Source organism: Rosa rugosa, chromosome 3 (assembly GCF_958449725.1).
Source record: "Rosa rugosa chromosome 3, drRosRugo1.1, whole genome shotgun sequence".
In the NCBI taxonomy this organism is placed as follows: Eukaryota; Viridiplantae; Streptophyta; class Magnoliopsida; order Rosales; family Rosaceae; genus Rosa; species Rosa rugosa.
In genome coordinates, this window is record NC_084822.1 from 7,354,324 (window position 1) to 7,382,167 (window position 27,844).

General features: G+C 38.3%; 3 protein-coding genes across 6 annotated transcripts; 1 reads left to right on the top strand and 2 right to left on the bottom strand.

The window, feature by feature from the left end:
* Nucleotides 1-566: 566 nt before the first annotated feature.
* Nucleotides 567-3,759, bottom strand: LOC133740958 (uncharacterized). Its single transcript, XM_062168893.1, has 2 exons — nucleotides 3,352-3,759; nucleotides 567-975 (listed from the first exon to the last, which is right to left on the bottom strand). Exons 1-2 carry the CDS (start codon nucleotides 3,673-3,675, stop codon nucleotides 859-861), a joined length of 441 nt encoding a protein of 146 aa, XP_062024877.1. The 5' UTR covers nucleotides 3,676-3,759; the 3' UTR covers nucleotides 567-858.
* A 1,937-nt stretch (nucleotides 3,760-5,696) lies between these two features.
* LOC133739169 (uncharacterized protein At5g03900, chloroplastic-like) lies at nucleotides 5,697-9,531 on the top strand. Of its 4 annotated transcripts, none has more exons than XM_062166899.1 (8): nucleotides 5,697-7,044; nucleotides 7,174-7,281; nucleotides 7,370-7,473; nucleotides 7,561-7,641; nucleotides 7,964-8,051; nucleotides 8,205-8,249; nucleotides 8,363-8,914; nucleotides 9,097-9,531. In XM_062166899.1, exons 1-5 carry the CDS (start codon nucleotides 6,916-6,918, stop codon nucleotides 7,980-7,982), a joined length of 441 nt encoding a protein of 146 aa, XP_062022883.1. In that variant the 5' UTR covers nucleotides 5,697-6,915; the 3' UTR covers nucleotides 7,983-8,051; nucleotides 8,205-8,249; nucleotides 8,363-8,914; nucleotides 9,097-9,531. The 4 variants fall into 4 exon arrangements, with proteins under 4 accessions (XP_062022883.1, XP_062022884.1, XP_062022882.1 ...); XM_062166900.1 differs by having other exon boundaries at nucleotides 8,363-8,842; XM_062166898.1 differs by having other exon boundaries at nucleotides 8,363-8,424; nucleotides 8,820-9,531.
* Nucleotides 9,532-9,947: 416 nt separating this feature from the next.
* On the bottom strand, nucleotides 9,948-11,706 carry LOC133737127 (probable E3 ubiquitin-protein ligase ARI10). The gene has a single exon (XM_062164746.1). The coding sequence runs from the start codon at nucleotides 11,700-11,702 to the stop codon at nucleotides 9,948-9,950; it is 1,755 nt and encodes a 584-aa protein (XP_062020730.1). The 5' UTR covers nucleotides 11,703-11,706.
* Between the last annotated feature and the right edge of the window lie 16,138 nt (nucleotides 11,707-27,844).

Below are 27,844 nucleotides of genomic sequence, written 5' to 3' on the forward strand. Positions count from 1 at the left end.
GGAACTCATGAAGAAGTGATGAGTTTTGGCTCTTGGTTAGAATGAGAGGTGATTGTTTAAAACATCATTTGTATATAGCACTGCCCTCTATTGGGTTGTGTCCTAATTTTGACCTATGATATTCATAAAATGTGATGCCGGATTTGTTGAAGTTGAGATGACTAACGAACTTTTTTCGACAAAATATTCCTCGACACATGGGGAGTCTCTTACCAACGAATGTTTCATTGGTAATTTAATTTTCCGCCTAAGGTCGGTTGTGAAACATTAAATTTCAAAGAATTCCTACGCTTGTAAAAACACATTTACCATATAAAACTAAAATTCAAATCCTCAAAATCAGCTAATTATCTAAAGTTAGAAAAGATGTGTTGCGTATGAAGTAAAGGGAGAGAACAATTACTTTTCGCTGGCCTGAGATAAGTAAAACTTATATGGAAGACAAAAGTTTCAAGGAAATTTGGGGCTTCAAATGTGAATAGACCACATTTTGATCCGACTAACTACGGACAATCATGAGAATCCTGAGAATGTTCAATCAAGTTGCATGCACAAAACGAAAGATATATAGGCACCGCTAAAATTCTTAGATAATGATTCCAGAAAACTTGAAACTTAATCCAATGCAGAACCAACAGCACCTCATAATTGCATTTAGCTACAACACCTACATCCATGATAAGGAATCCAAGTAAAAACTCTAACTATAGCTAGTTCCTTAGATATAAAACACTTAAATGCCTACTGCTGCAGCATTGTTTTTACTACATCATCAACCAAAACAGAACCCCCAGGATTCAAAATATTTGCTGCATCAACAGTCCGTGGCTCCAAGTTTGTTCTCCTACATAGGTTGGATCAAAGGAAATGCGGGGTAATCAGTCCAGCAACCTCAAGAAAGCCAACACGGTCCTTCCCTGCAAAAATCTTCTTCAGCTTATCATCACAAACGATGATCCTCTTGTTTTCAGGGTCCTAAAAAGAATGATGCCGCAAAACCAAGTCAGTAAAATAAAAATTAAAGGTAGTTAACACAGAAATGCAAAGTAATAATAATGAGGGAAAGGGAAAACAATAGCTACATAAATTATTAGAATACAATCACAATCTCTATATGAAACTCAGCCACAACCAAGTATCCTACTTTAGGATCGTAGAAATATTCTCTGATAAAAGTAGGATGACAAATATTATTAGAATCCCAACCATAAGATGCACTTAAGAATGAACAAGCTTTGTAGACAAGGAGAGATGCAAGCAAAGCCAATAGCTCAAAATGAAAAGTGAAAAAAGCAGCAACTAAAGCAATTTATCACCCACATGGAGCTTGTTGAATGCATAAGCAAAGATCATGTGCTCAATCAATTTAAAATGCTTCATTTTTTGTGCCACACTTTGAACTTATCACAGGTGAGAGATAAGTTAGCAAGTGCTATAAGCAGTAACTCAACACTACCAACAAGAGAAGCTGTGAATTAAAGTGTTACAGTAAATGCAACATAATGTAGAAGTTCATCAAGCTTCCTATGCTCTCACCAAAATTTCATCCATTTGTATACAATGTCACAAACTACAACAGCTAAGGCCAAGGCTTCAGCTAATTGGCATTTTTCATTCCATAAATAACCACCAGCATCATTGCATCAAACACGAGTTTTTGAGGAATTGTTTGGCCACAAATAACAAAATGATACCAGCTCTTGGCCATAAAATCACAAATTTTCAACTAGACTTGGTGGATCTGCATTTTTTATCAAGTGACTGCCAGTAAAGACTAACAAACAACAACATTAGAAAGTCAAAACCTTAGAAAGTTTTAGATCTCTTTTTCCTACTCTTTGTTTTCTTTTGAAGCTTTGAACTTAGATAATCAAATGACCAACATGATAGTTTAAACTTTAAACTAAAAACAAATATCAGTAAAATATTTTCATCTTTCGTGTCCCTTATAGGAGTTCATGTAACCCATATACAATAGCATTACAAGAGATTCCAGTCGATTTGAAAACTGATCCTCATTCACAATAAATTTCCAAATTTTACACCCTAGTCCTACTTGGTGAACTGGAGCAGTAAAGTCTAAATCATCTTACTAGTAGTAAGGACGATAAGGTTTTTTGTAACTCTTAACTATACTATGCAAAAGTATAATGTTATTTGTAACTCAAAGTATGCAACATGCAAAAGTATTAAGATTATTTGCACCACACTTATAAACAGCTTAGAAAAGCTAAAAACCCTTATGCTGCAAATTAGGTTTTGTAGGCCACGCATGAAAATTAGGACTTTGGAAAGTCCAACTATTCAACTACCAGTCTATAGCAGACATCACTGCATAGTTAGAGGACTAACTGAAAAGTTAAAAAAATCAATACTAGTTAGATAAATAATCACTTTTCAAAACTATGCAGCTATAATCATAAACCACTCGATAACTGCATAATTAGATGTCAGTTTTCAAAACTCTAATCATGAACCTATGTGAAGATTTTGCTTTGAAAATAAAGAACCCATTATCCGTCCATAACACCATGCTTTGAAAATGTTTTACTGATTGAGCAAAAAGAAATGTTCAAAAGTACAGAGTGATACCATAGCAGGGTTAAATAAATCTACATAGATCTAAACACATACAGATTCAACAGTTACAGAGGTACCCAAAAGCAATAAAAACAATTTTGAAACCAAAATAAAGGAAAAGTATCTCTGTTAATTGGAGAATACTCATTTTCACTCACATACAGACAGCCTTATTCCAGTCCAATCTAATGAGAATAACAACTAACGAGCAAACCCAACTACCAAAAACCCTGGGTAACAAACCCAGGTTGTTCACTAAACCATGTAATGTAATCCATCTGAAAACAGCATAATCTCCAATCTTTAAACGCATTAGAAACGAACTCCCAAACATAGAATCAACAAAACCCGATCTCATACACATCAAATAGCACACACTACAATATATACATAGAACAACCATCCAAACATTCCATGTTAAACCAGATAAGTAACGCATCACAAGTAACACCGAAAACCCACATTTCATCGTATGGCTTCACAACCTTATCCAAACATAAAGGCGCCAGATTCAAATACCAAACCCTACTAAAACCTCATTACACAAATTAAACTAAAAACCACATTTCATCTATGCCACCACAACCTTATCCAAGCAGAATATAAAACATAGCCACACAGCAACCAATTTCAGTAACAAAAAGCGTGACACTTCATACACACTGACACAACCTTATCCACAATTTCTTTTTCAGACAAAACCCTAAATCACCAAAAGGGTATTCAAAAATTTGATAAAGATTGAAACTTTATAAAGAAACCAGGGTAGACCTGAAGATTGTTGCCCTTAATGTGGGCCCAGATCAGCTTCAGAGCTTGGGTGCGAGAAATCTCAGGGACCCCGACAAGGGCCTGCATCTCCGGCGACACCTTGCGCGGCTTCATGATGCCACGTGGCTCCCGTGGAGTGGTGGTGGCCTGCTTGGACACGGCGGCGAGTGGGGTTGGGGTGCGAGCCATGCGGAGGTTAGCAGGGAAATTGGGGTAGGCGAACCTGAGAGCGGAGGAGGAGGAAGCGAGAGAAGGCTTGGCCAGCGACGACGTCTCGCCGGAGAGGAAGGTGGTGGAGGTGATGAGGCCTGTTGACAACGCCATGTCGTTTTGTGTGTGGAAAAGGATAGAGTGAGAGAGAAGAGAGAGCGTGTTGGAAATTTGAGCGAGTGAGGAGGATGAGAGAGTACTCTGAGCCCGCCTTAATCCTATTTTTCTAGGGTAAAATTGTAAGTTTACAGTAGTTTTGGCATTTTCGGGCGAGTATCTTATTTACTTGTATTTACACTTTTACGGTACGTTTATTTACATGAAATGAAAAAACTTATATTCAAAGATAAATTTATTCTGAAAATGAAGTAAATTTTTTATTTTTGTTAAAAAAAAAATATTAAATCAATTAACGATTACAATTCGTTGACATTTCTTATAAATTCCGGAACAGTTACAAATCAAATTTGGCTATCACTTTTTCTTTACTTCTCTTGGTACATATTGTATCCTATGCTTTGGATGCTGTTGCAGCACTACTTTCATTTCATCAATCAACACTCTCATAGTGGACAAATCTGGTTCATTTTTTGGTAGAGCTTGAACCAATAAAGAACAATCAGTCTCAAAAAACACCATGTTCACACTATAAGGCCACTGCCATATGCACTCCTTCTCTTAGAGCCACCACCTTCGCATAAAAAAGGGGAAGGTTACCGATGGGAATGGCCTAGTTGCACCAACCCGGAAAGTTACCTCAGAATTTCTAATCACGAAACCAGCACATCCCTTCCTCATTGCCGGCTGAAAGGCACCATCACGATTAACTTTCACGGTTTTACCCAACCCTCTTCTGGCCTATTCCACCCCACACGCCGTCTCCTAGGCTCCTTGGATTACACATTAGTTTTTTTAAACTCCTCATACCAACCCATAGTAAGCAAAACTTATTTTAGTTCATTTCAATACCAAGGCAAAATGCTCAAGATTATTCAATTTTCATTTCGAGTTCCATCTCACATATTTAGGGTGACAATTTTGAGGCCATTTTTCTTCAAACCAAACATAAACAAACTATGTTTTCTGTTCTCCTTTTTTCTTTTTCTTTTTCCCGACTTAAACCTCACAGGCACGAGACTATGTTTTCGATCTTTTTTTTTTCCTTCGGAGTGTTTGGAGTTGCATCTAACATAAGATGACGACTTTTGAGGCCATTCTCAATTCAGGATTATCATGGTTTCTAAAGAGAACGTTTGGGGGTCCATGAGTTGTGTGGTATGCATGTATATACATTTTCTTTTCCAGAAAAACGATATATAGATAGAAGTAGAGTGTCCTCCTATCAATCCATGAAATTCTAAGTAAATGAGGATTCAAGAAAAGGAGAACAAATCAAGACCTTTCAACCATAAATAATGAATAACGAGAAGAAAAAAAAAAAAAAAGAAGGAAGATATAACCGATCAATATTCATATAATTTATAATAAAGAATAAAAATAGTGAATCCCACCAAACCATTTCAAAACCAAAAAAAAGGCACCAAATTTTGTCAAAACATCAGCAAGACAGCAACTCTGTTCTCTTCCCAAATATGTATAAGAGTAAAATGTCATCTCATAAATCATATACGAACAGTTATTCCGATAGATTTGATCATTTGAAGGTTCCAAGACACAAGAGATCGAAGGAACTAATATTATCAAGCACTATAGAACTATAGCAGACCCAAAAATATGGCACTATAGCAGCACTGGTCTCACAAGACTAAAAATAAGTTCTTTATCGGAAAAGTTAATAAACAAATCGAAGTCGATCAAGTTGTTGGCTTTTTTTTTTTTTTTTTCCTAAGCAGCAGCAAGAATGGTTAATTTTGAATCAACATGTAACATGAAGATGGAAACCACCAGAGTTTATTAAAAAGATAAATTGATCAAAATTAACATAATGACTAGTAAATTTAGATCTATATAAGTTCATCGAGGAGTTGGGAACCTAATGATCTATAGATATAAATAACAAGAAACCTAACTTGCTCATTCCAACTCACCTCATAGGCAAAACTTCCCCACCCTGATCAGCATCGGCATCATCACACATCCGACACCTGGTTGTACACTACTACAAAAATTGAATCAGACGACGCCTCTCACACGACGTATCATACTTTTCTGTCGTCTAATTAATTTTTATTTTTTCGGACGTCGTTTTTACAAAATCTGTCGTCTGATATGGACTTATGAATTAATTCAGAAGGCGTTTAAGGACAAAACCGTTGTGTGACGCTTAAAAGATTGAGCGGCAAGTTTCCCACCATGTAAGTGGTGCCAAACGCCGTCTCAAACCCAAAATTTTCCCCCCAACATGTATTAATCATACGACGAAAAATAATAAAACTGTGGTCTGATCAATATGTTTGGCTGAAGGAGGGAGATTTCCCACCACCATTTTTCTCTACCTCCCTAAAGAGGGAAGTCAAATTGATTGGAGACAGATCCCAAATTTAAAATGGGTGCATTCAGACCACATTTTTATAAAATTCTGTTGTGTGAATCTCTGTCCAAATTGATATAGCCAGTCTTGAAGCCCTAACACTCGAGCAAAACAATAACAAAAATACCCGCAGCTCCTCAATCTCTCGACAGCGCCTCACTCTCTCTATCGAGACACAGACACAGACACAGACCCATAACCAAAACCCACAACTATGAACTATCAGTGCCTCCTCACTTCAACCATATCTCTCTGTTCTACACGGTGTCGAAATCCATCAGATCTAAAACCTAGACCTCTCTCCTCTCTCTCTTTCCCTCTATCTCCTAACCCTAGACCCCAAATCCATCATTTTGAAACCTTGGACCTCTCTCCTCTCCCCGACAACTAAACCAGTTTCCGCCTCATCCCATCCCTATCGCTTCAAAACAGAAGACCGGAGAGAGCCTAGATTGGAAACCCTTTCTTCTCCAATTCTTCGATTCCTCTTTCTCTTACATAATCCAAGGCGGCCTCTCTCTATATATGAGCGGAAGAACAAGAAGCTCGAGCTCCTTCGACCCAGATCGAGTCGGTGACAGGTGACGAAGAATCCCATCGCAGCGGTACTGGTGAAAGTTGATTGCCTCCCGAAAGGTAGGCCCTCGCCTCATATCCAAATCCTCACTCTTTCGGTCTTTCCCGACTGCCTCCACACCTTTCCTCTCTCCCAAACCCCCATTTTCCCTGGGTTCTCTTCCAAGGTTCGAGATTCTAGGGTTTCGGTGACGGTCGTTCGAGCCAGCCTCGACGCAGTCACCGGGATTAGGCCTAGCGGAGCTATCGAGAACGATAAGCTACCGTCCGATGTGAGGAAGCGCACCATGGACGTTGTCGACGCCTGCGGAGGGAGAGTGACGATTGGTGACGTCTCCAGCAGAGCTGGGCTCAAGCTCAATGAGGCTCAAAACGCTTTGCAGGCTCTCGCTGCCGACACTGAGGGCTTCTTGGAGGTAGTTATTTTCTAAAAATTGATATCTATAGTTCTTTCCATGCTGTTAGGAAAGAAAGAATGAATGGAATTTGTGGTTGTAGCTTTGTTTAGTGAGTTGAAATTCTATTTTTCAAGATGGTCTCAACAGGTCTCGGATGAAGGCGATGTGCTTTATGTTTTCCCCAAAGATTATCGAGCAAAGCTTCTTGCCAAATCGTTTCGATTGAGAATTGAGCCTCTGCTGGAGAAAGCAAAGGTAGTTTTTCTTTCTGGAATTTGGTTATGTCGTCGTTGCTGTGTAGTTTGTGCTTGGGAATTGACACTGAGATTATGCTTTTTGATAGGCCGGGACCAAGTATGTAGTGAGGATTTCATTTGGAACTGCCCTCATTGCCTCCATTGTTCTTGTTTATACTACAATCATTGTTGCCCTTTCTTCCAGTAGGAGGTAAGTTTTAGGATAAGGCTAGTGTTTTTATTGTTAAACTCTTTTGTGGTACCGGCAGGAAGATTGATTATAATGCTTTGGTTACAGCGAGGATGACAATCGTGGACGACGTGGAAGATCATATGATTCGTGGTTCACTTTTTACATGAGTCCCTGTGACCTCTTTTGGTAACACATTTTACACTTATTTCTTGAGTAAGCTTTTCATAATACTTTGGAGGTGTTTCAGGTTGAGTTATTGTATTGTTGGAATAAGTCTTTACTAATACAAACCCAATTTAATTTCAACATCTGGGTGGATACTTGTTTGCTGTTTTATTGCTTAGTTTTCTGGGCATTGGTTCTTTATAATTGCATAATGTTATTTTCCAAAGTCGAATTCTAGTGTTCGATTCAAAGGGTCCATTTTGGACAAGCTGAAGCTCAATTCTTTGATCAAAAGATCTCGACTTTAAGTTGAGCATTGTGTTATTCTGAATTTGGTGTGCAGGAGAAGTAGCAGACTGTAAATGGCGGTTATGAAGCCTGGAGTGATTTCCTTGTTTGATGTTGATGGGACTCTCACTGCTCCCAAAAAGGTACGATATCTCTGGTTTTAGTTTCCTCTAAGTCTCTTTTGTTTTTAAGTAGGGATCTTAAACAATAATTTACTGATTCAATATGGATGTACTCATATATATGTACACGCTCTTTAAAACATATCTAATTCATACATTTCATTGGAATGCTAGGATGTTACTCCGCAAATGTTAGGATTCATGCGAGAACTCAAGAAGGTACATAACTTATTCGTCTAGAAGTTTACATATATGCAAGGGCTCTTTTTTTTTTTATGAGGGGTTGGGTGGTGAGTGTCTCAGTGGATGATTATATCCTTGTTGGATTTCAGGTTGTTACAGTGGGCATTGTGGGAGGATCCAACCTTTCTAACAAAGCAGCTTGGAAAGACAGGTATATATTTCTTCATTTTTAATGTAATCAACAACTTTAGATGTATTATAATCTAATTTCATGTAATGGAGAACTGACTTTAAACTATAGTAGCAGCCAAGTATAGATATATAGAACTTGTTCATTGTTTGAATTCTGATCTTTGTTTTTACTGGACCTTGATGATCAAAAAGTTTCAATGGTTATAGCTTTCCTCCCCATACCTAAGGATCTATGCAAAACTTATATCTCTGTGTGTTTAAGTACAATTGCAATTGTTTTGTTCCATCTATGATTAGCGTTTAAAATGTCTTACAACAAAATTTGCTATAGGTTGCTATAACTCAAGAAGGTACATCTCTTAACTCGTTGAGTTTACTGCTTTTGTACTCATGCCTTAATAATTGTGTATGTAGTTTCCCTTGGGCTGCAATAGGAGGTATGGATAACAAGCTTATCATCTGGGATTTGCAACATTCGTTGCCCCGTTCTACATGTGACCATGAGCTCTGTGAGAGTTTCATCTCTACATTATTTCAAATGATTATCACCATCTGGTTCTCTTTTTCTTTATCTAATTTATTATAGTCACCAGCTTGTTTGCTTCCATTAAATGTCAATTGTTGGATGTCATACTTCAGATTTTAAATCTCTGCAATTGGTCTAATGGAAGAAATGTTCCTTGTATGGCAGGATGGAGTGACATGCTTGACCTGGCTTGGGGTATCTAGGTACCTAGCAACAGGTTGTGCGGATGGGAAGGTCCGATTATGGGATAGTCTCTTTGGTGATTGTGTAAGAACCTTCAAGAACCCATTCAGTCTCTCTCTGTATCTGCCAACAAGGACTTCCTTGTTTCAGTATCTACTGATGGAACCGCTCGAGTTGTTGAGATTGAAGAATATAAGCAAGCAATATACCCTTCATAGTTGGTAACAAGGATGGCCTTGGAGTTATATAGTACTTTTTTGTATAAACAATATGAATTACATGCTTTTCTTATGGTATTTGAGCATTCTTATGGTACTCCTTTTGTAGATGAAAGATTACCTTTGCACAATCTATTTTGGTGCATGATGTGGATTATAACAATTTCTTCTATATATTGATCAGCTACTGTTAATTTGATCATTTTTTATTTCAGTTTCAGCATATACAATGCATTGAATCATTCTATTAGGACAACAATAACCACAAAAAAACTGTCGTATGTGCACAATAGTCACAATGACTCAGAAATAAAAACTGTCGTCTGAATTGAAAATAGATAATGGATATTTTGAAAAACTGTCGTCTGAATGAAAGTCACACAATGGGCATAAAATAAAGCGACATCTGAATTGCAATCACACAACAGTTTCTAAAGTCGCCCGTCGTCTGAAGAGTAGTCACGCAACAGCTAATGCTGTCGACAGGCTGTTGGCATGCTGCCAACATGCTGCCGCCATGCTGCCGAGCCCTTCACACGACGGTTCCCTACAATCGACCTTCATCAGACGGCGCCTCGATAGACGACGCTTTACCTCCATATCAGACGACGGTTTTTAACCGTCGTCTGATTCAATTTTTGTAGTAGTGGTAGTCACCGGATTGAAAATCGTACAGCGGTCACAAGACCAGTAACCTTGCGGATTTTGCTCAAAACATGCTGCACAGGTAACGGCAGACCCTACATTGATATAGGTACATTGGTCACATGTCCAATCAGTCTCCTCATAAGCAGCCCCAGCTCCATATCGGCTCGTCTCCGGAAGCCTCTCCTCCAATGCAGTAACCAACCTTTTGAAATAAGTTCCGGTCACCTTTGTCAGGCCCACGAGTTTTGTTTTAAACTCTTTGAAAGTGTCAGAAGCTGCTGATGGTGATAAGACCAGAAACTGTTGCAGTTCGCTCTCAGCGCAATTGTGAAGCCTTTCCAGGCTAAACTCAGCATGGCCTTGCAAGCACTCGAATAGGTGCTTCTTAGCATAAGCATCCTCAGGCATGTAGTAGCCATATGCATAAGTCCATCGCAATACTTGCCTGCACTCAATAATCTGTTGCCAGGCCTCTATGATAAAATCGTATTCATGCTCTTTTGTGTTTCCATGTATCTCTCCAAGTTGCTTAATGTGCTCGGTCTTCACCTTATCAAACTCCTCAATAGCTTTTCCCTTTGATCTTCCATTGTTTTCCCAGCGTTCATAGTAATGAATATATCTCTCTAAATACTTCTTTGCCCTCTTCCTTGCCGTCTCATTCATATTCCTAGATGTCTCGGGATTATTATCAACTGACCCCGGCCTATAACTATTGCAATAGCAACCTCTGTAATTTTTATGTGGCCCGAGGCATAACCAGCAAAACTGGTACCCACAGGGAGCACTGCACGTCATGTGATTACAGCCTTGGTTCTTCTCAATTGGTCTTTTGCACTGGGGGCAAGGCTTGGAATTAACCAGTATCCACTGCGCATTTTGAGAATCATCCTTATTCTTCAAAATCCACTTCCCCACAGTTTCGCAATCCACAGGACGATGATTCTCCTCAGTACAATTCCAGCAATAGCTATGCGAGCAAAGACATGAAACATCATATGACACCATTCCACCCAAAGTATCAAACTGAATTGCGCAGTTACAATCCGGGGCAGGACACCACTTGATCTTCCTCTGATCTTCGACGTAAGATCTTAACAGATAGGTCTTGTACTTGCCATGCTCAGCTTCTCGGTTTGAGTTCAACAATACCTTTTGGATCAAATCAGGACCAACTGCTGCACTACATGATGGTTCAGGACACCTTAGCCTCAAACACGCCGGACCACCGTCACATATTGTTTTGCTAATATAACCTGCCCAGCAATCTCGACAAAAAGGATGGCCACAAGAGGCTGACAAAATACAACGATCAAAGTTGTACTCTTCAAAACAAATTCCGCAAGGAATTCTTAGATTTGCCCTAGCATTATGTTCAACTATAGGTTTCTTCAACAAACCTACCTTTTCTCTAACTTTATCTTCATTGGCAAACCATTCATCCTTTAGTTCATCAACCCTCCAATGGAAGTGAGGGAGCAGTAAGCATGCATCGGATTTGGATATGGAGAGAACGGTAGAGACTTCTGCAATATAATTATCCTGAAGTTTTGCAATTTCTTCTTCTTCCAAAACAATATAATTTTCCTGTGGAGACCTACTCTGACCAAAGTCATCGACTTTATCATCTACTAGAAGATCGTCATCGTAGTTCATTGCTTCTTCATCGCCACTCTCTGCGGATTCATAACCGTCATCACTCTCATGGTTCATATCGTCCATAGCCTAAGCTAGCTCCTTGATTAGCGTCCGGTCAACGTACAGAAGGAAACACAGAAGCCTTCAGCTTATAGATGATGACATACCTAACTCTAATAATCAATGCATTCGATCCTATTCTTATATATCCAAACAAGAATATGAAACTCCAAGAGGCAAGAGCCCTAGTCCAACATGGACACTGTATTGCATAACTTAAATGTAGTTTATTGGAACTAAACCTCCAATAGTAAACGTTTCCTTGACTGCAAATGTATTATGTACTGTAAAATTTATTTAGAAATTCGTGTGTCAATTACGTTGTAACTAGAGAAGTCAATCTAATCACGATGTATGTCTTGGGCTTTTTTCCCACAACACTTTATAATAACCACACAAAAATATAGCAGTAGTAAAAACGGCTTTTTTGATTTAGAAGATCGTATACCAATCGATACCTGAACTTACAAAGTTATCAACGGTGTCTGGACACTTAGGGGACTTTCAGAATGATACCTGAACTTACAAAGTTATCAATGTGATACCTGAACTCATTTTTTCGTATCAACGTAGTACCTACGACCAATTTCCGTCACGGCTCTGTTAAATTTTGCACGTGTGACGCACGTGAGGCCGAAAATAAGGGCAAAAAGACTTATTTACCCTCAAAAGTTTTTTTTTACTGTCTTTCTTTATTTCTTTCTTTCTTTCTTCTTTTTTATTTCTTTCTTTCTTCTTCTTCTTCGGAGTTCTTCCCCGACGGCGCGAGTACGCCTTATTGTTGGACTGGTGTTGTGCTTGAGGTTGTTTCGTTGTGGGAGATGAAGGTAAGTGGGTTGAAGGGCTGAGAGGAGTATGGGACCAGATCGGATCGCCATGGCTGCCGGAGTGGGATCTGGTTGCCGGTTCGATCGGGTTTGGAGACGGTAACGCACCGGGGGTGACGTTTGGTAGGGGTGGCTCCAGATTGGGTTCGGTGGGAGTTCGATTACGGCGGCGGCGACTTGCAGTGACGGCGACATCATTACCAATGGTTTGGACAGGTTGCTGTTTCGATCTTCCATGGCCGCTGCTGTTGTGTCTGGCTACTGTTTCGATCTGATACAACACCTGAAAAAGCTGCATCAATAAATTCAGTTGGTGGGTTTGTGCAGCTACTGAGATGTGAGAGAGATAAGCGAATGAAGCTTCGCAACGGCAGAGGTCTGATCAGGTGGGCATTTCGAAAGCGAAACATTCAATGACAGAAGAGCCTCATCGAGCTTCCCAGCAGCCAAGGCAGCACAGCTTGCCTTGTAAGCCTGATCCGCTTTCTGGGCATCAAACTGAGGTTGAGCAGAGCTCTCATTCTTTGAGATTGAAGAAGAGGAAGAAGAAGGGGACGTAGATTCGAGAAGAACAGAGGCGCGTGCGTATTCAAGATTGCAAATTGCAGTGTTGATCTCGGCCATTAGAGCTTCTGGCATTGATGGGATGGTCTTGAGTTTCACGTCGTCGAAGACGCTCCTCCATTGGGAGCTTTTCTGGGAAGAACCCATTTCCCGGAGTTGGGATAAGAACCTGTTTCCAATTCAGGATTTTGAGCAAACACAATCTTTAATAAAAAAAATTGAAAGAAAGAAAGAAAAGAAAAGAAAAAGAAAGAAAGAAAACGGAAAAAAAAAAACTTTTGAGGGTAAATAAGTCTTTTTGCCCTCATTTTCGACCTCACGTGCGTTACACGTGCAAAATTTAACAGAGCCGTGACGGAAATTGGTCGTAGGTACTACGTTGATACGAAAAAATGAGTTCAGGTATCACATTGATAACTTTGTAAGTTCAGGTATCATTCTAAAAGTCCCCTAAGTGTCCAGACACCGTTGGTGAATTTTTCCCTTTTAGTTATTACTTGAGAAAAGTTGAGCTTTTTACACACAAGGTTTTTAAGGAAAAAGTTAAAGAAAGGGTAATGATAGAAGAAGCGATGAAGCGGAAAAAGATCTTACCTACATTTATTTGTAGATATATATGTCCTAGGATATGTTTTCAGACAGCGCGTGTTTAGTTAGATAGCGCTTTTGTTTCCTGCATTCCACATTAGGATCATGGATAGACCTTATTGGCTATCCAATGTACTTATATTTGTTGTACCTATCTAAATTGCTTAACAATATGCAATTTCTTCTTCTCAAAAAAAAAAAAGGGAAAAAAAGAAGAAGAAAAGGTAATGATAGAGGGCCTTGAATGAAGCCTAAGATTTTTAGTCTCAATCATGCCATGTAAGAAAATACAAATTTTATTTTCAATTTCACATAATATATCTAGCAACATCATAATCTTGCAACACCAACTTTACCCTTTTATATTTCCTTTAAAATTTTATAGGGTGGATCAATGACATTATTGACTTTAATTAGATGACAGAGAGAAAATGTTACCTACTTTAATAGATCATAGATTGTTGTATTCTAAAAGATAGTTGCCCACCGAACTGCAAGCACAAGGGAGAGGCGAAATATGTCTTTAGTCCATTGCATTTTGCAAGCCTCAATCAAATGATCAAGTCAATGATTTCCTTTTTTTTTTTTTTTAAGGATCGAACCATTGTTGTATTGTACAACTGTTTTTTGAGGATCTAACCATTACTTGCGATCCTTGTCTTAGATATATATAGTTGTTTAAGAACAATTTTTATTTATTAAAGATTGATCCGTCTCTTACAATCTTTATTGAAATTTCTGTTATGATTAAATATCGTACATATGATCCTCCAACACAAACAACTTGCCTCTTTAAAACTTGTAGAACAAATAATGTGGAAATCGTTTATCGAAATTTGGGTAGCTGCCTATGCTCACTCTTTATATATGTTCATGATCGGGTATAAATTAAGATTAAACATGCTTATATGACCAACACTAATAGCACTAATAAGTCACATATAACATTACGAGATCAATCCCACAAATATGTTACAATTAGATTTATTTATTAATTTTTAGTAAAATTTCCATGGCTCCACTAAGTGTTCTCTTACTAGTGGTGAAGGACATATCAGCACTCCAAGAATCGAAATCGTGGTCAGTCGCCCAAAATCCAGACCAATTTCCTCCAATTAGGTAAACTAGCCCAGAGGGCAACAGTGCATGCTTTGTTCCTTTGGTTGAACATGCACTTAGAGATCGATAACTTGGATAGAAGCTAACTTCAACTTATGCCTCCACAAAAGTAACTTGATCCTTTCAAGTGCATGTGACATTATGTTGTAGCTCTGAGATTGTTACCCATGCATTCCAAAGATATTCCTGGAACAGGATAAAATACCAATTTAGAAACAAGGCACTGTACATAAACTTAAACATCTTAGGCATTAGACAACCAGAGATGCCATAATGAACTAACTTATTGTGACCCTATTGACAAACATAAATTGTCAACAAAGACCTTTTTCATATGTGGATGAACCATGAAATAAACTTTAAGACTAACTATTGGTTACTACCCTCTGGTTTGGGAGACTAACTACTGGTTACTACCCTCTGATTTGGGTCTGTGGTTTGGTAAGTACACATATAGCAAAGCAACTTAAACAAAAACACAAATCAAATTAAAATTTTAATCAAATCTTCAGTTCACTGTGAGCCCCGAAAAAATTCAGCAAGTTTAGTGAGATCATTCGAGGAATTAAATTTTCAATCTCGACAATTGTTTGAATGTTCGGGAATAATTTTTAAAATTTTTCACAAAGTAATATCTTCAAAATTTGGACTCATAATAAGTTAAGCAGCGCGACGAGTCCGTGGAAATTTTAGGGGAATTTTTCGGACACCAGAACTATTTATTATTTATTTCTGAAGTTTGGGAATTATGGAAATTCATTTTAAATAAAAAGAAATTATTGCAAGTGCGATCTTGGCCGTTAGAAATACCACTGATTGATTTGAGCTGTTGGATTAAATTTGAAATTAGGCTATAAATAAAGGCGGATCGCTTACCGGTGCCGATCCGTTAGAAATACCTTCGGATGGCATACCGGTGCCGATCGCTTTGTCTCTTCATCGCTGACTTCTATCTTGTCATAAATCATCCATACGTGGAGCGAGGAGAGAGAATGGAACGCCAAAAGTTTTCAGGTTTTCGGCGGTGTTTCTGCATTTTCCAGCGACTCCGGCCAAAATCGGTGGTGCATGAGGTGAGAAAATTCATCTACTCTTCATGCTTTAGATAATGATGTGCTTGGTTTTGTTTATGGTTGAGATTTGACTAAATTGATGTTTTAAGAGGTTTCGGTTACCGTCGCTGGAGTTTGTGTTCATGGCTGCAGTTGAGACCAATGTCGCTCACTTCCTCCTCTCAAAGCCTATTTCAACCTGATGTTGTCACTTCTGCCGTCATTTAGCGAAGTCGAGTAGAAAGAGAAGGGTTTGACGTTTCCCCGCTACTATGGCCGAAGTCGAAATCGTTAGAGAAGTTGCAATTGGACTTGTGATTGATTGTGGTAAAGATATACTATGAATTTTGAATTATAATTTGAAAGGCTGGTTGTGATCTTTAAATTTGGGTGCTGACGGGATTACTGATATAATCGAGATTGTTGTTGTAATCTTTGGAGAGAGTATATTCACCGGAATTATGGGATTAATTTGAATTTGATTAATTCCTGTTTGGGATTATACAAAGAAAAACGTGGTTGGGTGCCCTTAGTAATTTTGGGGGTGCACTTATGGTAAAAGTGAAATTGTTTCGATTTTGGGAGTTGTCCTGATTTGGTCATATTTTGTCAAAAATGTTGTGTGTGGTTGATAAATTACAACAAATGAAATTAACGATACCTAAAGTGTATTGTGTTGAAAAAAAAGGTTGTTAGTCATGGTTGGTCAAATCCTGGTCAAACAACTAAATCGATGAAATTTGCGTTTTTATTTTCTTAAGGAAAGTTATTAATATTACTTATGTCAAAATCTATGACTCCAGTTACTTGAGAAACGGAAGTTCGTGAATCTCGAACAACATGAGGTAAACGACTTCGAAATCCAAGTAAGGGATTCGGGACTCTCCTCGATTAGTGGTTTTTTTTTTTATATTTTGTTTATAAAATGATGCAAATTAAGTTGCGTGGCTTGGTTATGTTAAAATACAATGCATATTAACCAAACCGTGGGAAATATTATTGATGGCTTAAGAGCGAAGGGTGACACTGACTTCCTTGGATTCGATCCCCAAAGCCTCTAGAGGGTTAGTTATTCTGGTCGCCCGAGTATTTCGATAGTAATGACAGACTCGGTACGTGGGGCTAACTAGGTAGTGGACGCTCTCGCTACGCTTACCTGATAATAAGTTGATTTGAGGTAAGGTTGTGTAGTGGGTCTATGGGACCGGCCATCAGGTATTACTTGGCACCGTACTTATTCAAATTTCATGCATCAAGGAGAGAATCGAAAAAATATTTTAATTTTGTCGTTGTTTAAATGAAATTGTTTAAGTATGCTTTATACTGTAGCAACAAAACAATTCTCAAATGTTTTCAAACCTAGTTGAGTTGATTTCCTAATGAGCAACGAGGACGAAAGCTCATCCCTGGAACAGTGTGGATGCAGGTATTGTGCACTGGTGACGAGACTGTAGCGAACGGAGCTGGGTGTGCGGATTTTAACGAACAATCATAACGGAAATCAAGTTTTGTATCTAGTCTTGAACTTTATCTTTTGAAATTCATTATTCTGGAAATGGAATAGTCCTTAATTCGTCTTATATCAAAAATATGCCAAGTCTTGTTTTCCCTACTGGTGAATCAGAATCACTTTAGATGGACAAGTTCAATAAATGATTTTAAAAGTTTTTACCTCAAAAGTATTTCGACGTTTCCGCTATGCGTTTTACGAAAAGTTATTTAATAAAGATGCTTTGTAGATTTCTAGGATGGAAGACAAACAATCGGTTTATGTTTTACAGACACGCGACACTATGGCGTGCTCAAGCTGGTGAGGTGCAGTTTGGCACGTTGCACTTACGCTGAGGACAATTAATAAAATTACTAAACCAGTAAACCTAGATTGGACACGTTCACAAATTGAATGAAGCACCGTTGATGGGGTGAGGGAGAAAATGGAGCTTACCTTCTTGCAATTACTTACTGCGATTGTGCATGGATGGGTTCTGATGCGGCAACTTTGTAAATCCATAGAAACGGCTCTACGAGGTCATCCAGCGCGGCGGTTTTGTTGATAGAAAGAGAGAGAGAGTTAGAGATAGAGATTGAGGGAAAGAAAATAAAGAGATCGAATACTAAACATAAATTTCATATAATTTGTTATCCAAATTGATTACAGACGACAAGCATGTCAAACCCTAGAACCTGACCCATTACAGAAATTAAGAGATATAGGGGATAAAGAAAACTGACCTAACCCAACTACAGACTCCACTTGAAAACTAAATGAACTTGACCCGAACCGACTACTGACTCGAATGGAGGGGGTATATTCAATCTAGATTTTAAATGATTCTGTCTAATTCTTTATAATTTGTGGGTTCTGTATAATTCACGAATTGTTTTAATTCCATATGGATTTAAACAGATTCTAATGTATTGTTCACAACTTTTGGATGATCGTGTTATCAATTCAGAACCATCGAATTTGTAATACACAATTAGATTTCCAATCCAACATCTCAATCATATAGTTCTTGGACAACCTGTAGCAAAGAGGTCACCCAAGTTTATGATCTAGAGTGCCTCTATCAAACTGCACGTTCATATACATTTCATATTTGACATCTAGTAGTTGCCAACCAGGATGACAATTGCAAAGTTTATTTTGGTCAGTGAGATGTAAACCATAAGCTCAAATCAGAATTTTTTTTCTTCTTCTCAACAAGTTTCTATTAAATAAATGTAGATGTTATATTGACAAAAGAAGCAACAGCTCTCCGATGATAGTCAGTTCGTCTCCTACTATTTAAGATCTTATAGATTATCAAAGTTTATGCCAACCAGGATGACAATCTCAAAGTTTATTTTCGTGCAGTGAGATGCAAACCATAAGCTCAAATCATATTTTTCTTCCTCTAAACAATTTTCATTAAACAAATGTAGATATTATATTGACAAAAGAAGCAACAACCCTTCGATGATAGTTTGTTTCTTACTGTTTGAGGTCTATTCATCTTCAGAATGAGAGAAAAAAAAAGGTCAAAATATCACGTCTAGAGAGCGGATTTCTAATAGGGTGTAGTATTTATACCAAGCACCATAGAATCTATTGAGTCACAAATTACTTATGCATTTGTGCCCCAAAACTATACAAATTGATTTGGCTTCTATGCTATTTTACCCTCTTTAATCCATTTCCTTTTCTTTGTAGGAAATCATGTATTGAAAAGAAAATGATCAAATAGGCCTTGAAATGTTAAGAATTGGAGCAGGGAGAAGAAGCCATGGAATTTGGGTGAAAAATGCAAATTAGATTTTCCGACGACTTTTCCGGTGACTTTTCCGGCGAGCAGCCACTCATGGAGGATCCTTTCTCCAGCAAAGGAGGACCATGGTTGTGAGAATCTCTCATCACTTGAAATTCAAATATATCCCTACACCTGGTCTTTTTGTCACCTTGCAAATTTGGGACCATTTGGGGGACAATGGTGTAAGAGCACCTCTTGCACTTTTGGGACCAAAGGGCCATACATAGCTGATCAAAAGAGGCCAAAGACCTAATCTTTTGATGATTCTTGACTCCATTCATCATCTTCATCTCACCAAGACATCCCATTTTCTCTCTACAACACCACACCACCATTTCCACCTCCATAACCACCATTTTCCACCACCACACTCATCTTCTCACCACTTCCATAACCCTCCATCACCACAAATCATCACTAGCTACTCTTACTTTCACCATTTCCACCTCCATAACCACCATTTTCCACCACCACACTCATCTTCTCACCACTTCCATAACCCTCCATCACCACAAATCATCACTAGCTACTCTTACTTTCACCATTCCCACATCATCAAGAGCTTGGAGCAAGGAGAATGAATCATCCACCACCTCATGGGCTTGGAGACCCATCTCCACCACCACTTTTGGCATCACCAGTAGTCACTCTTTACTCCCTAACTCTTTATTCTTGATGTATCTTAGAATGTTGAAGTTTGTTTATCTAGTTATGAGTGAGTAGTGAATTTGTTGGGGTTAGGGTTGAAAGCCCTAGCCAATCTTGTATGATATTAATGTGAATCCTATATTTGATGCAATTTTCCATTACCATCTTCACATGCTAAATCAAAAAGTGAATGCTTGTATTTGAATTTGACTAGTTTAAGTATAATGCATTTGTCATCTCATGAATAGTGTTTTGAGATTAGTCACCTCTAGACATTAAGAGCATGAAAACACACCATGTGTGCATGTGAGGGTAGTGAGTTAAAATCACCTAGACCTAGGATTGGTTTGCTTGCTTGGTTATCTAAACTCTATTCTTTATGCATCTAGGAATAATGAATTGAAAATTACCCGGTAATAGGATTTGTTCTTAGATAGTTAATTCTACACTTACTCGGTTGGAATTGATAAAATCAAAGGAGTTTAGGCCTTAGTACTCTTACCCGGATGCTAAGAGGGTGATTGGGTATTTGGGATTGCATCACTTGTTGTTTGAGCAACAATGATGCATGCAAGCGAGGCTATGGTGGACAACCTAAGCTCTAACTCCCATCCATTTGATAACATCTTGTTTAGCTTAGCTTAGTTTACTTTACTTGCTCTTGTTATTTCAATTTGAATCGAAACTATTCCCAACATCAAATCAAATCTCTACACACCATCTTGCACATACTCACCGTGAACTTGGGTTCACTTGTGAGCCTTTGTTTGTGATTGTACATTTGCATATTCTTTCTAGTTTTCCTCTTGGTTTTCCCTAGCTAGGTAAGGATTTGTCAATTCTCGTGGGTTCGACATCCTTACTTAATCCACCTATTCTATAACTTGTACCTCTTGCACTTAAGGGTGGCTTAAATGCTAAAGAATCCTACACAATTAAGCATCTAATAAAATCCTTGAAAATCACTGGGGTTTTGAATACCATCATATTTGAGACGATTTTTTAAAATCTTAAGTGAATACCACAAGATTTTAGTCCTGTAAAATCTTAATTGAATAAAGGACTTTTAAATTACAAAATAATCCAATAGACTCCCAATTGAATACACCCAACTGAATAGAATGAAGCAAACAGTAGCACGTACTCTCCACGCCTTTACGTCTCCTTCGACTCTCATCTGTGGCTATTTTGTCCAATCGCAGTCACAAGCATGGAAGGTTTGCAAGGAGATAAAATGCCCCCATACATTATCAGTGACAAGGACAGGTAGTAAAGGGAGGAGTAGTTGAGGGGTTTTAGGTTTTAAAAAACAGAAAACTAAAGAAGAAGAAATTGTTGCTTTTAGAAGATGATATGAATTAGATAAGACAGTTAAGAGCATGTTTATTCACCACCAATTATATACAAAAATGTGTGATCTCATGCTAAGTATATGTGGGAGAGATAATATATAAGATAAATAAATAGCTCACATATATAAAGAATGAAACACTCTTTTCTGAAAATATTATTTTTTTCATATATGATCTCCTGAAAGATATCAAATACTTGCACAAATGAACCGAACCATATACTCACTCCCACGCACAAATCTCCACAGATCGATTGTTGTCTCTAATGATAAGATAGGTCTTCATTGAAAGTTGTAATGAAGCCAAGGGTTAAGGTTGATAGAAAGAAAGGGATAGGAAATCACAAAGATTCCAAAAACCTAGTGGAATCACGAATAGATTACTAGGCCAATGTTTCTGGGCTTACCAAGAGTAGATTACTATCGGGGTCTGGAATCACGAATTTGTCTTGTCTCCTTTCCTGCTGCTCTTCTCACAATCTGTCTAATATAACAAAAGTCAGAGAGAGACCGGGTTTGTCAGCCTAAAACTCTTTGATCCTTAAGTTAGTAATGATTAACAATATCGAGAAAAGAATTAGATTAGAGAACTTACCTATCATAGAAGGTTTTTGGACTTATATAGGCGGAAATGGACGTCAAGCCTTGTCCATTTCTGATGTGGGAAGAGAGTGCTTTCCTTGAACATATGCACATTGGGGTCAGACCAATTTGGCTGGGCTTGCCGTGGTGGTCTAGGCAGGTCTCACTGATGATTACTTGGCAATAAGTCTTGTTTTGCTGATATTATTTGTGTATTATGCAAATGGTATGAACAAGCATTAAAATGAAGTAAGAGACGAAAAATCTTAAAAACCATCAAGCATAACGTCAAATACTAGTGGAGCAAGATAAATGTTGCATGTTGGGCTTTCACTTCTAAACAATCTTCTTTTTCACTTAGAGAATCACATCCAAACTTTGTATTTCTATTTTTTTTTTTTACAATGTCGTAGTTGCTCTATATTTTTTCAATTTCAACATATATATATATATATGTTTTCTTTCACGTCAATACAATTTTTTTTCTGTTGATCATGAATCTGATTCCCCCGCACTTGCTTTTTACAACAATCACCTTGAATATGAGCATCTCATGAATATAGCTACACCGGTCTTGACAAAATATAACATAATTATTTGGGTCTGGGTTTGTGTTCTTGAACAAACTACGCCTTGGAGAAGAAAACAACGGCATCAACCAATTAACGGTGCTTGGATCTAGTTAAGACTGAGGTGTAATCTAATTAAAAAAAAAAATTTGACATGTGACAATTTTGTTTAGCATGTATGCTAATATGGCTTGACCCTAATATTGAACAATTTATCCATTCATCCTACCTGACCAATTTTTTTTTTTTTTTTTGGTGCGAGGGTTTGAAACAATTCAAGCCTCTAGTAATTGATTGGTGGATTTTGGATGAAAGCATTAGCTACTACAAGTCAGATACGTATAAAGAAAACACACATAGTTATAATGTTTTTTTTTTTTTTTAGGGAACATAGTTATAATGTTTGAGTAATTATTATGTGGTTAAGATTGTCACATCCACATGATAGTCCCATCAAATATAGCGGTGACACATGCATGCAGTGGGCAAAGTAAAAAGATGTAAAATGGATAAATCACTATCTTATTATGACCACTTGGACCAATTAAGTGGACTACACAATAATTTTTCCTAATGTTAAACATTCGAGGATAAATTACTATTTCAATTTAAGCTAGTTTAGGCTAATTATGATCATGAGCCTGAGTCTAAGTCTATTGGACAAAACAAAGTAGCCCAACCCAGAAAGGATGTGAAGGGAGACTCTGAGAGTGAGTGTACTGGTTCAAGTTTTTGAATTTGAAACGATTGGGATCATCATTCTAAAACCTTCATCCTGTTTATTGAAACCACTTTCCCTCTCTGTTTCTCTCTCATCCTGATTCACACAAAACGATAACCCCATGACTCTTACTCCCTCAAATCTCAAAAACCCTAACCCATTACTGCCCCAGCAAGCTAATCTTGCGATGACAACTGTTCCTCCACCGTCCTCTGACCGAGAGCTCTCCACGGTTGTCATTCACGGTTCCAATTTCTCTTTGATGGATGGTCGTCCATGGTGAGGATCTCTAAGAATCATGATGTGGTACAAAGATCTTAGTTTCCATAGTCTTGGTTAAGGATGAGGGGGATGATCTTTGGTTTCTTGAAGATTTGGGGTCTATCTCTTCTCTTTCTGATGTTGGTCGAAAGGCTGCAAGAGAGAAATGGTTTCAGAGTAAGGCTTTCAAATTGATGCAGCCGGTGAAAATTTGGTGAAATTGAAGGTCTTCATCATGAATAAATGCCGGCGAATGACAGTGCTGCTGGGGTGTTATGGTATCTTAGTGAACTTGGGCCCTCTGGCTCTGTTGTCTCGAATTAGGCTAGGATTTGGATCTTTATGGCTTTAGCCTTATCCTAATTTAATCGGCTCTTTTAGTTTATTTTCATATAGAGACTGACATTGTCATCTGTTATATGATTTATTAATTTTCCAATTATAGTTCTCTAAACAGTTGAATTTTCTATTTGTGAGTTAGGTTACCTGGTGTATGTCATCTTTTGTAGGCTCATCTGAATAAAGCGAGTGACAGATCTGAATGAGCTATGTTTGTCATTTTGTAGTTTGCTTGGCCCTTAGAAATATGGGTCTAAGTTTAAGAAAATGGTATATGTGTAGTTTTAGCTTTGATAAGCTATTGATATTATCTTCTTCTTTTTTTAAGTATTTATTTAACAAGGGTGGACAACATATATTCATAGTATTGAACTCGATCCTAAACATGCTCACTATGTGTGTCACGAAAATAAACACATCAAATATTCAACAATGTATTAGCAAGGTTCGAAAAATCGCTAGGCGCTAGTCGGGCGGTGTCCAAGGGACTAGCGCCTAGGCGGTTTTTATTTTCTTAATTTTTATTTTATTTTTATATCATATAATTATATATAAAATATATATAAAGACTTAAAAAGAGTTTAAAAACTACTTAGAAGAGTTTATATTTACTAGAATTTCTATTTCATTTAATCATATTCGTGGGTCAATTTGCTAAGTCACCTTAGCACTTTAGCAGAACAGTGGGTTAAGAATATTCTATATTCTAAGGAAAAAAAAAAAACAGTGGGTTAAGAAGACTAAAAAACCCATAACCATCTTTCTTTTTCTTTTTTTAAAAGACAAAGTTCAATTCGTCTATCTTCTCTTTCATTTTTTCTACCTTCCCAGAATCCCAGATCGATAATTCTTCCTCCTCATCGTCCTAAGTATTGATCATTGAGATCTTTTGATCAATTAAACATGAGGTCATTAAGTGTTTCAGAATTTAGAGTTTCAATGAGATCTCAAATGTAGATGTAAAGATGAATTCCATTTGCTTCGAAAATCATTGAGATCTCATATCCAAATCATTTGATGAATTTCAACCCCTAAAACCGCCTAGCCGCTTCGGCCGCCTAGCCGCTTCGGCCGCCCAGCCCGCCTAGGCGCCCGCCCAACCCACCTAGCGCCTAGCCGCCCAACCCGCCTAGGCGCCCGCCTAAATCCTGACTGCCCAATACCTCCGATTACCCATTACTCGAGTCGGCCTGCTGCCGCCCAGCACCTAGGCGGCCGTTTTTTAGAACATTGTGTATTAGTAGTAAATCAATTTTCATCCATAGACTAAAGAAATCTAAACCACACATGGTTGGAATACTAAAATTAGCTACTAGAAATCATGGTTAAAACCTAAAGAATACATAAGAAAAGAATACCAGAAACTTGAAAGAATAGAGAAATCATGTGGTGATCGGTCATCTAGTGTGATATCCCGTACCCAATTTTAAAGATTTTTGGCTATTTTTGGGTTCACAAGTTTATTAAAAAAAAAAAAAACACAAACAAACAAACAAAAAGGTCTTAGTATATTTAAGTTGTTTTATTTATTACTTTTGGGGTGTTATGGTTCATTTGTTTGTTTTCAGTTGTGTGTGTGTACATATTTATATATTATATTTGCACTAATGTTATTCTAGTTTTATTTGGTTGTTAACTTGTTATTGGTTTTGGGTTTCTAAATCAAGGGATAAGGAAAAAGAAGAAGGGAAGGGGACAGCATTAATCAAAAAAAAAAGAAAAAGAGAAGGGGACGGCAAACAGAGGAGGAGAAAGGGGGAGAGAAAAGAACAGGAAGGGAAGATAGATAGCAAAGAAGACGGGAGAAAAACAGAGACAAGGGAGGAGAAAAGAAACAGAAGAAAAAGGGAGTCGAAGAGAAGATTAGCTGTGAGAAGGAAATGAGAGTTTTGACTTCGGAGAATTAGTCTTGCGGACTCGTTTTTGCGAGTGTTTAAAAGAATCAGGCCTAGGAGCTTTTTTACTGCAAGTTCTGAGGAAGATGTGAGATTGAGATTTATGATTTCATGGTCTTGGGTTTCACCTTCGAGATTTCCAGAGTTGGGTGTTCTGCGAGTTTTAGCAGCGTTTGAGGTTTATTTCAGACTTTTGTTCTGGTGAACTCTTTTGGGTTTTGGTTCTGTTTAAGATTTGGTGTCAGTGGCTGTTACGAAAATGGATTTCTTAGTTCATCTGGGAGAAGCCAGCAGCGTGCTCATGCTTGACACGTGATCAATTAGCTGATTTAGTTAATTATCGCATTAGTCTAATTAAGTCCAATTAAGCATGTTAGGGTGTAATTAAGGGTGCTCACTCCATGTGCGACACGTGTCCACATGATAAGGGCTATATAAGCCTCACTCTGTAAACTCGAAAGCTATCAATGAAAACCTGTTAATTTCCTTCTATCTTTTTTTATTTTCTCTTCTGCATTTTCTCCAGTTAGGGTTCTTACCCTAACAATTGGTATCTAGAGCCACTCGATCATGGTTAAGCTCAAGGGGGTGGGAAACCTTCCTCTCCGCCACACGTCTCCGACGAGCTTGTCCACCTCGAGTATGAGCTGCAAGCACATCGGGAGGCGACCAGCTCAAGACTCGATGAGATGCAGCCACTTCGTTGACCAATTTCAAGTCCATGCTGATGGATGAGTTCAAGCAACAGCTCACAACCATCGTCAAGGAGCATATACCTACTCCTTCGCCGGAGCTCGTCAATCAGAGGAGTATGGCGATTTCTCAGCCGGATGGAACAGTGAGATTTGGATCTCTACCTTCGCCGGTCGCCCCATCTCCATCAGTGACCGCTTCGTGTTCATCTCCAGTGGCTCGATCTGAGGGTAACGTTTCACGACTTAACAACTCTCAATTGAGGTGCTTTTGTCTTGCTTTATTGGAGGTTTGAAAGAAGAGATAAGGGTGGATGTGCAAGCTCAGAAACCTCGAACCTTATATGAAGCATGTGAGCTTGCGAGAGTCTATGAAACAAGAAGTGAAGGCCATCGAAACATCTCAAGAACTGCTTACATACCAAAACAGCCCTGTCACAAAGTTGCAACTGATGTTAGGGCTAATGCTAAGCCAAGTGGAATTTCTTTCACTCCTCGGATCACTCATAGCAACTCAGGGTCCTCACATGGAAACAATAGTGTCAGAGTTAAACTTTCTGATGCTGAGTTTGAAGCAAGAAGAGCTAGGAATCAGTGCTACTTCTGCAATGAGCCTTACAAACCGGGGCACAACTGCAGAAAAAAAGGCCAATTAATGAGTATGGAAATTATTCCCAATGAAGATGAAAGGGCAGAAGAATCTGATAAGACACAGCTAATGGAGGTACCTCCAATTGTTGATATTGACGAACCATTGATAAGATTACAGATTATGGGAGGAGGCAATGCACAACCAGCCACCATGCAGTTGAAGGGAATTTTTAACAAGAAAGTAGTACACATCCTCATTGATTCGGGTGCTACACACAATTTCATTCATCCCCAACTACTCAAGGGTTCCAAGGCTCAAATACACCAGTTCTCTCCTTTAAATGTGCATTTGGCCAGTGGAGCAACAATGCAACTAGAGGAGAAGTACGCGCACAACTTAAGCTACAACAATTTGAATTCATGGATGATTTTTATATACTGCCAGTGATTGGATGTGAGGTGGTATTAGGAGCTTGTTGGTAGGGCTGGCCTGAGTCGGTTCTACGGTTTTAAATCCAGAACCCGGAACCGGAACCAAAAAGAGATAATTGGTTCGGGTATGTTGATTTTTGAATCAAGAACACCGAACCGACCATTCTCGAGTCGGTTCCTCGGTTTTTCGGTTCCAATCTCAGTTCGGTTTCACACTCGGTTTTTCGGTTCCAAGATCAGTTCGGTTCCACTATCGGTTCTAGGTATAGGCTTCTCCTTGTTGAAGCCATGGCGGAAGAATGAAAGCAGTGATGAAACACAACCAGCTGACTCCAATAGAGAGAAAATCAGAAAACTACCTTTAAAAAACAGATGGGTTTACTGCTCTAGGTATAGGCTTCTCCTTGTTGAAGCCATGGCAGAAGAATGAAAGTCAAGTGTCTCAGAGTTTTGGCTGCACATAATCTAAAAAAAAAAATATTAGGTTCTTCTATAACAACCCTATATAACAGAGACCTAATAGAAAGAGAGGTAAAAGAAAACAAAGGGATGACTAACCATATATCAGCCTCTCGATCAATTGCTTTGCACATGCATATGACCATCTCTGCTTCTCAATAGACCCAAAGATGCAAGGGTAATCAT

Excerpts from the sequence above, each read along its gene's own strand:
- LOC133740958 (XM_062168893.1), bottom strand. The coding sequence starts at position 3,675 with ATGGCGTTGTCAACAGGCCTCATCACCTCCACCACCTTCCTCTCCGGC. Across the intron at positions 976-3,351 it reads TTAAGGGCAACAATCTTCAG|GACCCTGAAAACAAGAGGAT; the intron begins GTCTACCCTGGT and ends CATTCTTTTTAG.
- LOC133739169 (XM_062166899.1), top strand. The coding sequence starts at position 6,916 with ATGGACGTTGTCGACGCCTGCGGAGGGAGAGTGACGATTGGTGACGTC. Across the intron at positions 7,045-7,173 it reads ACACTGAGGGCTTCTTGGAG|GTCTCGGATGAAGGCGATGT; the intron begins GTAGTTATTTTC and ends TGGTCTCAACAG. Across the intron at positions 7,474-7,560 it reads GCCCTTTCTTCCAGTAGGAG|CGAGGATGACAATCGTGGAC; the intron begins GTAAGTTTTAGG and ends CTTTGGTTACAG.
- LOC133737127 (XM_062164746.1), bottom strand. The coding sequence starts at position 11,702 with ATGGACGATATGAACCATGAGAGTGATGACGGTTATGAATCCGCAGAG.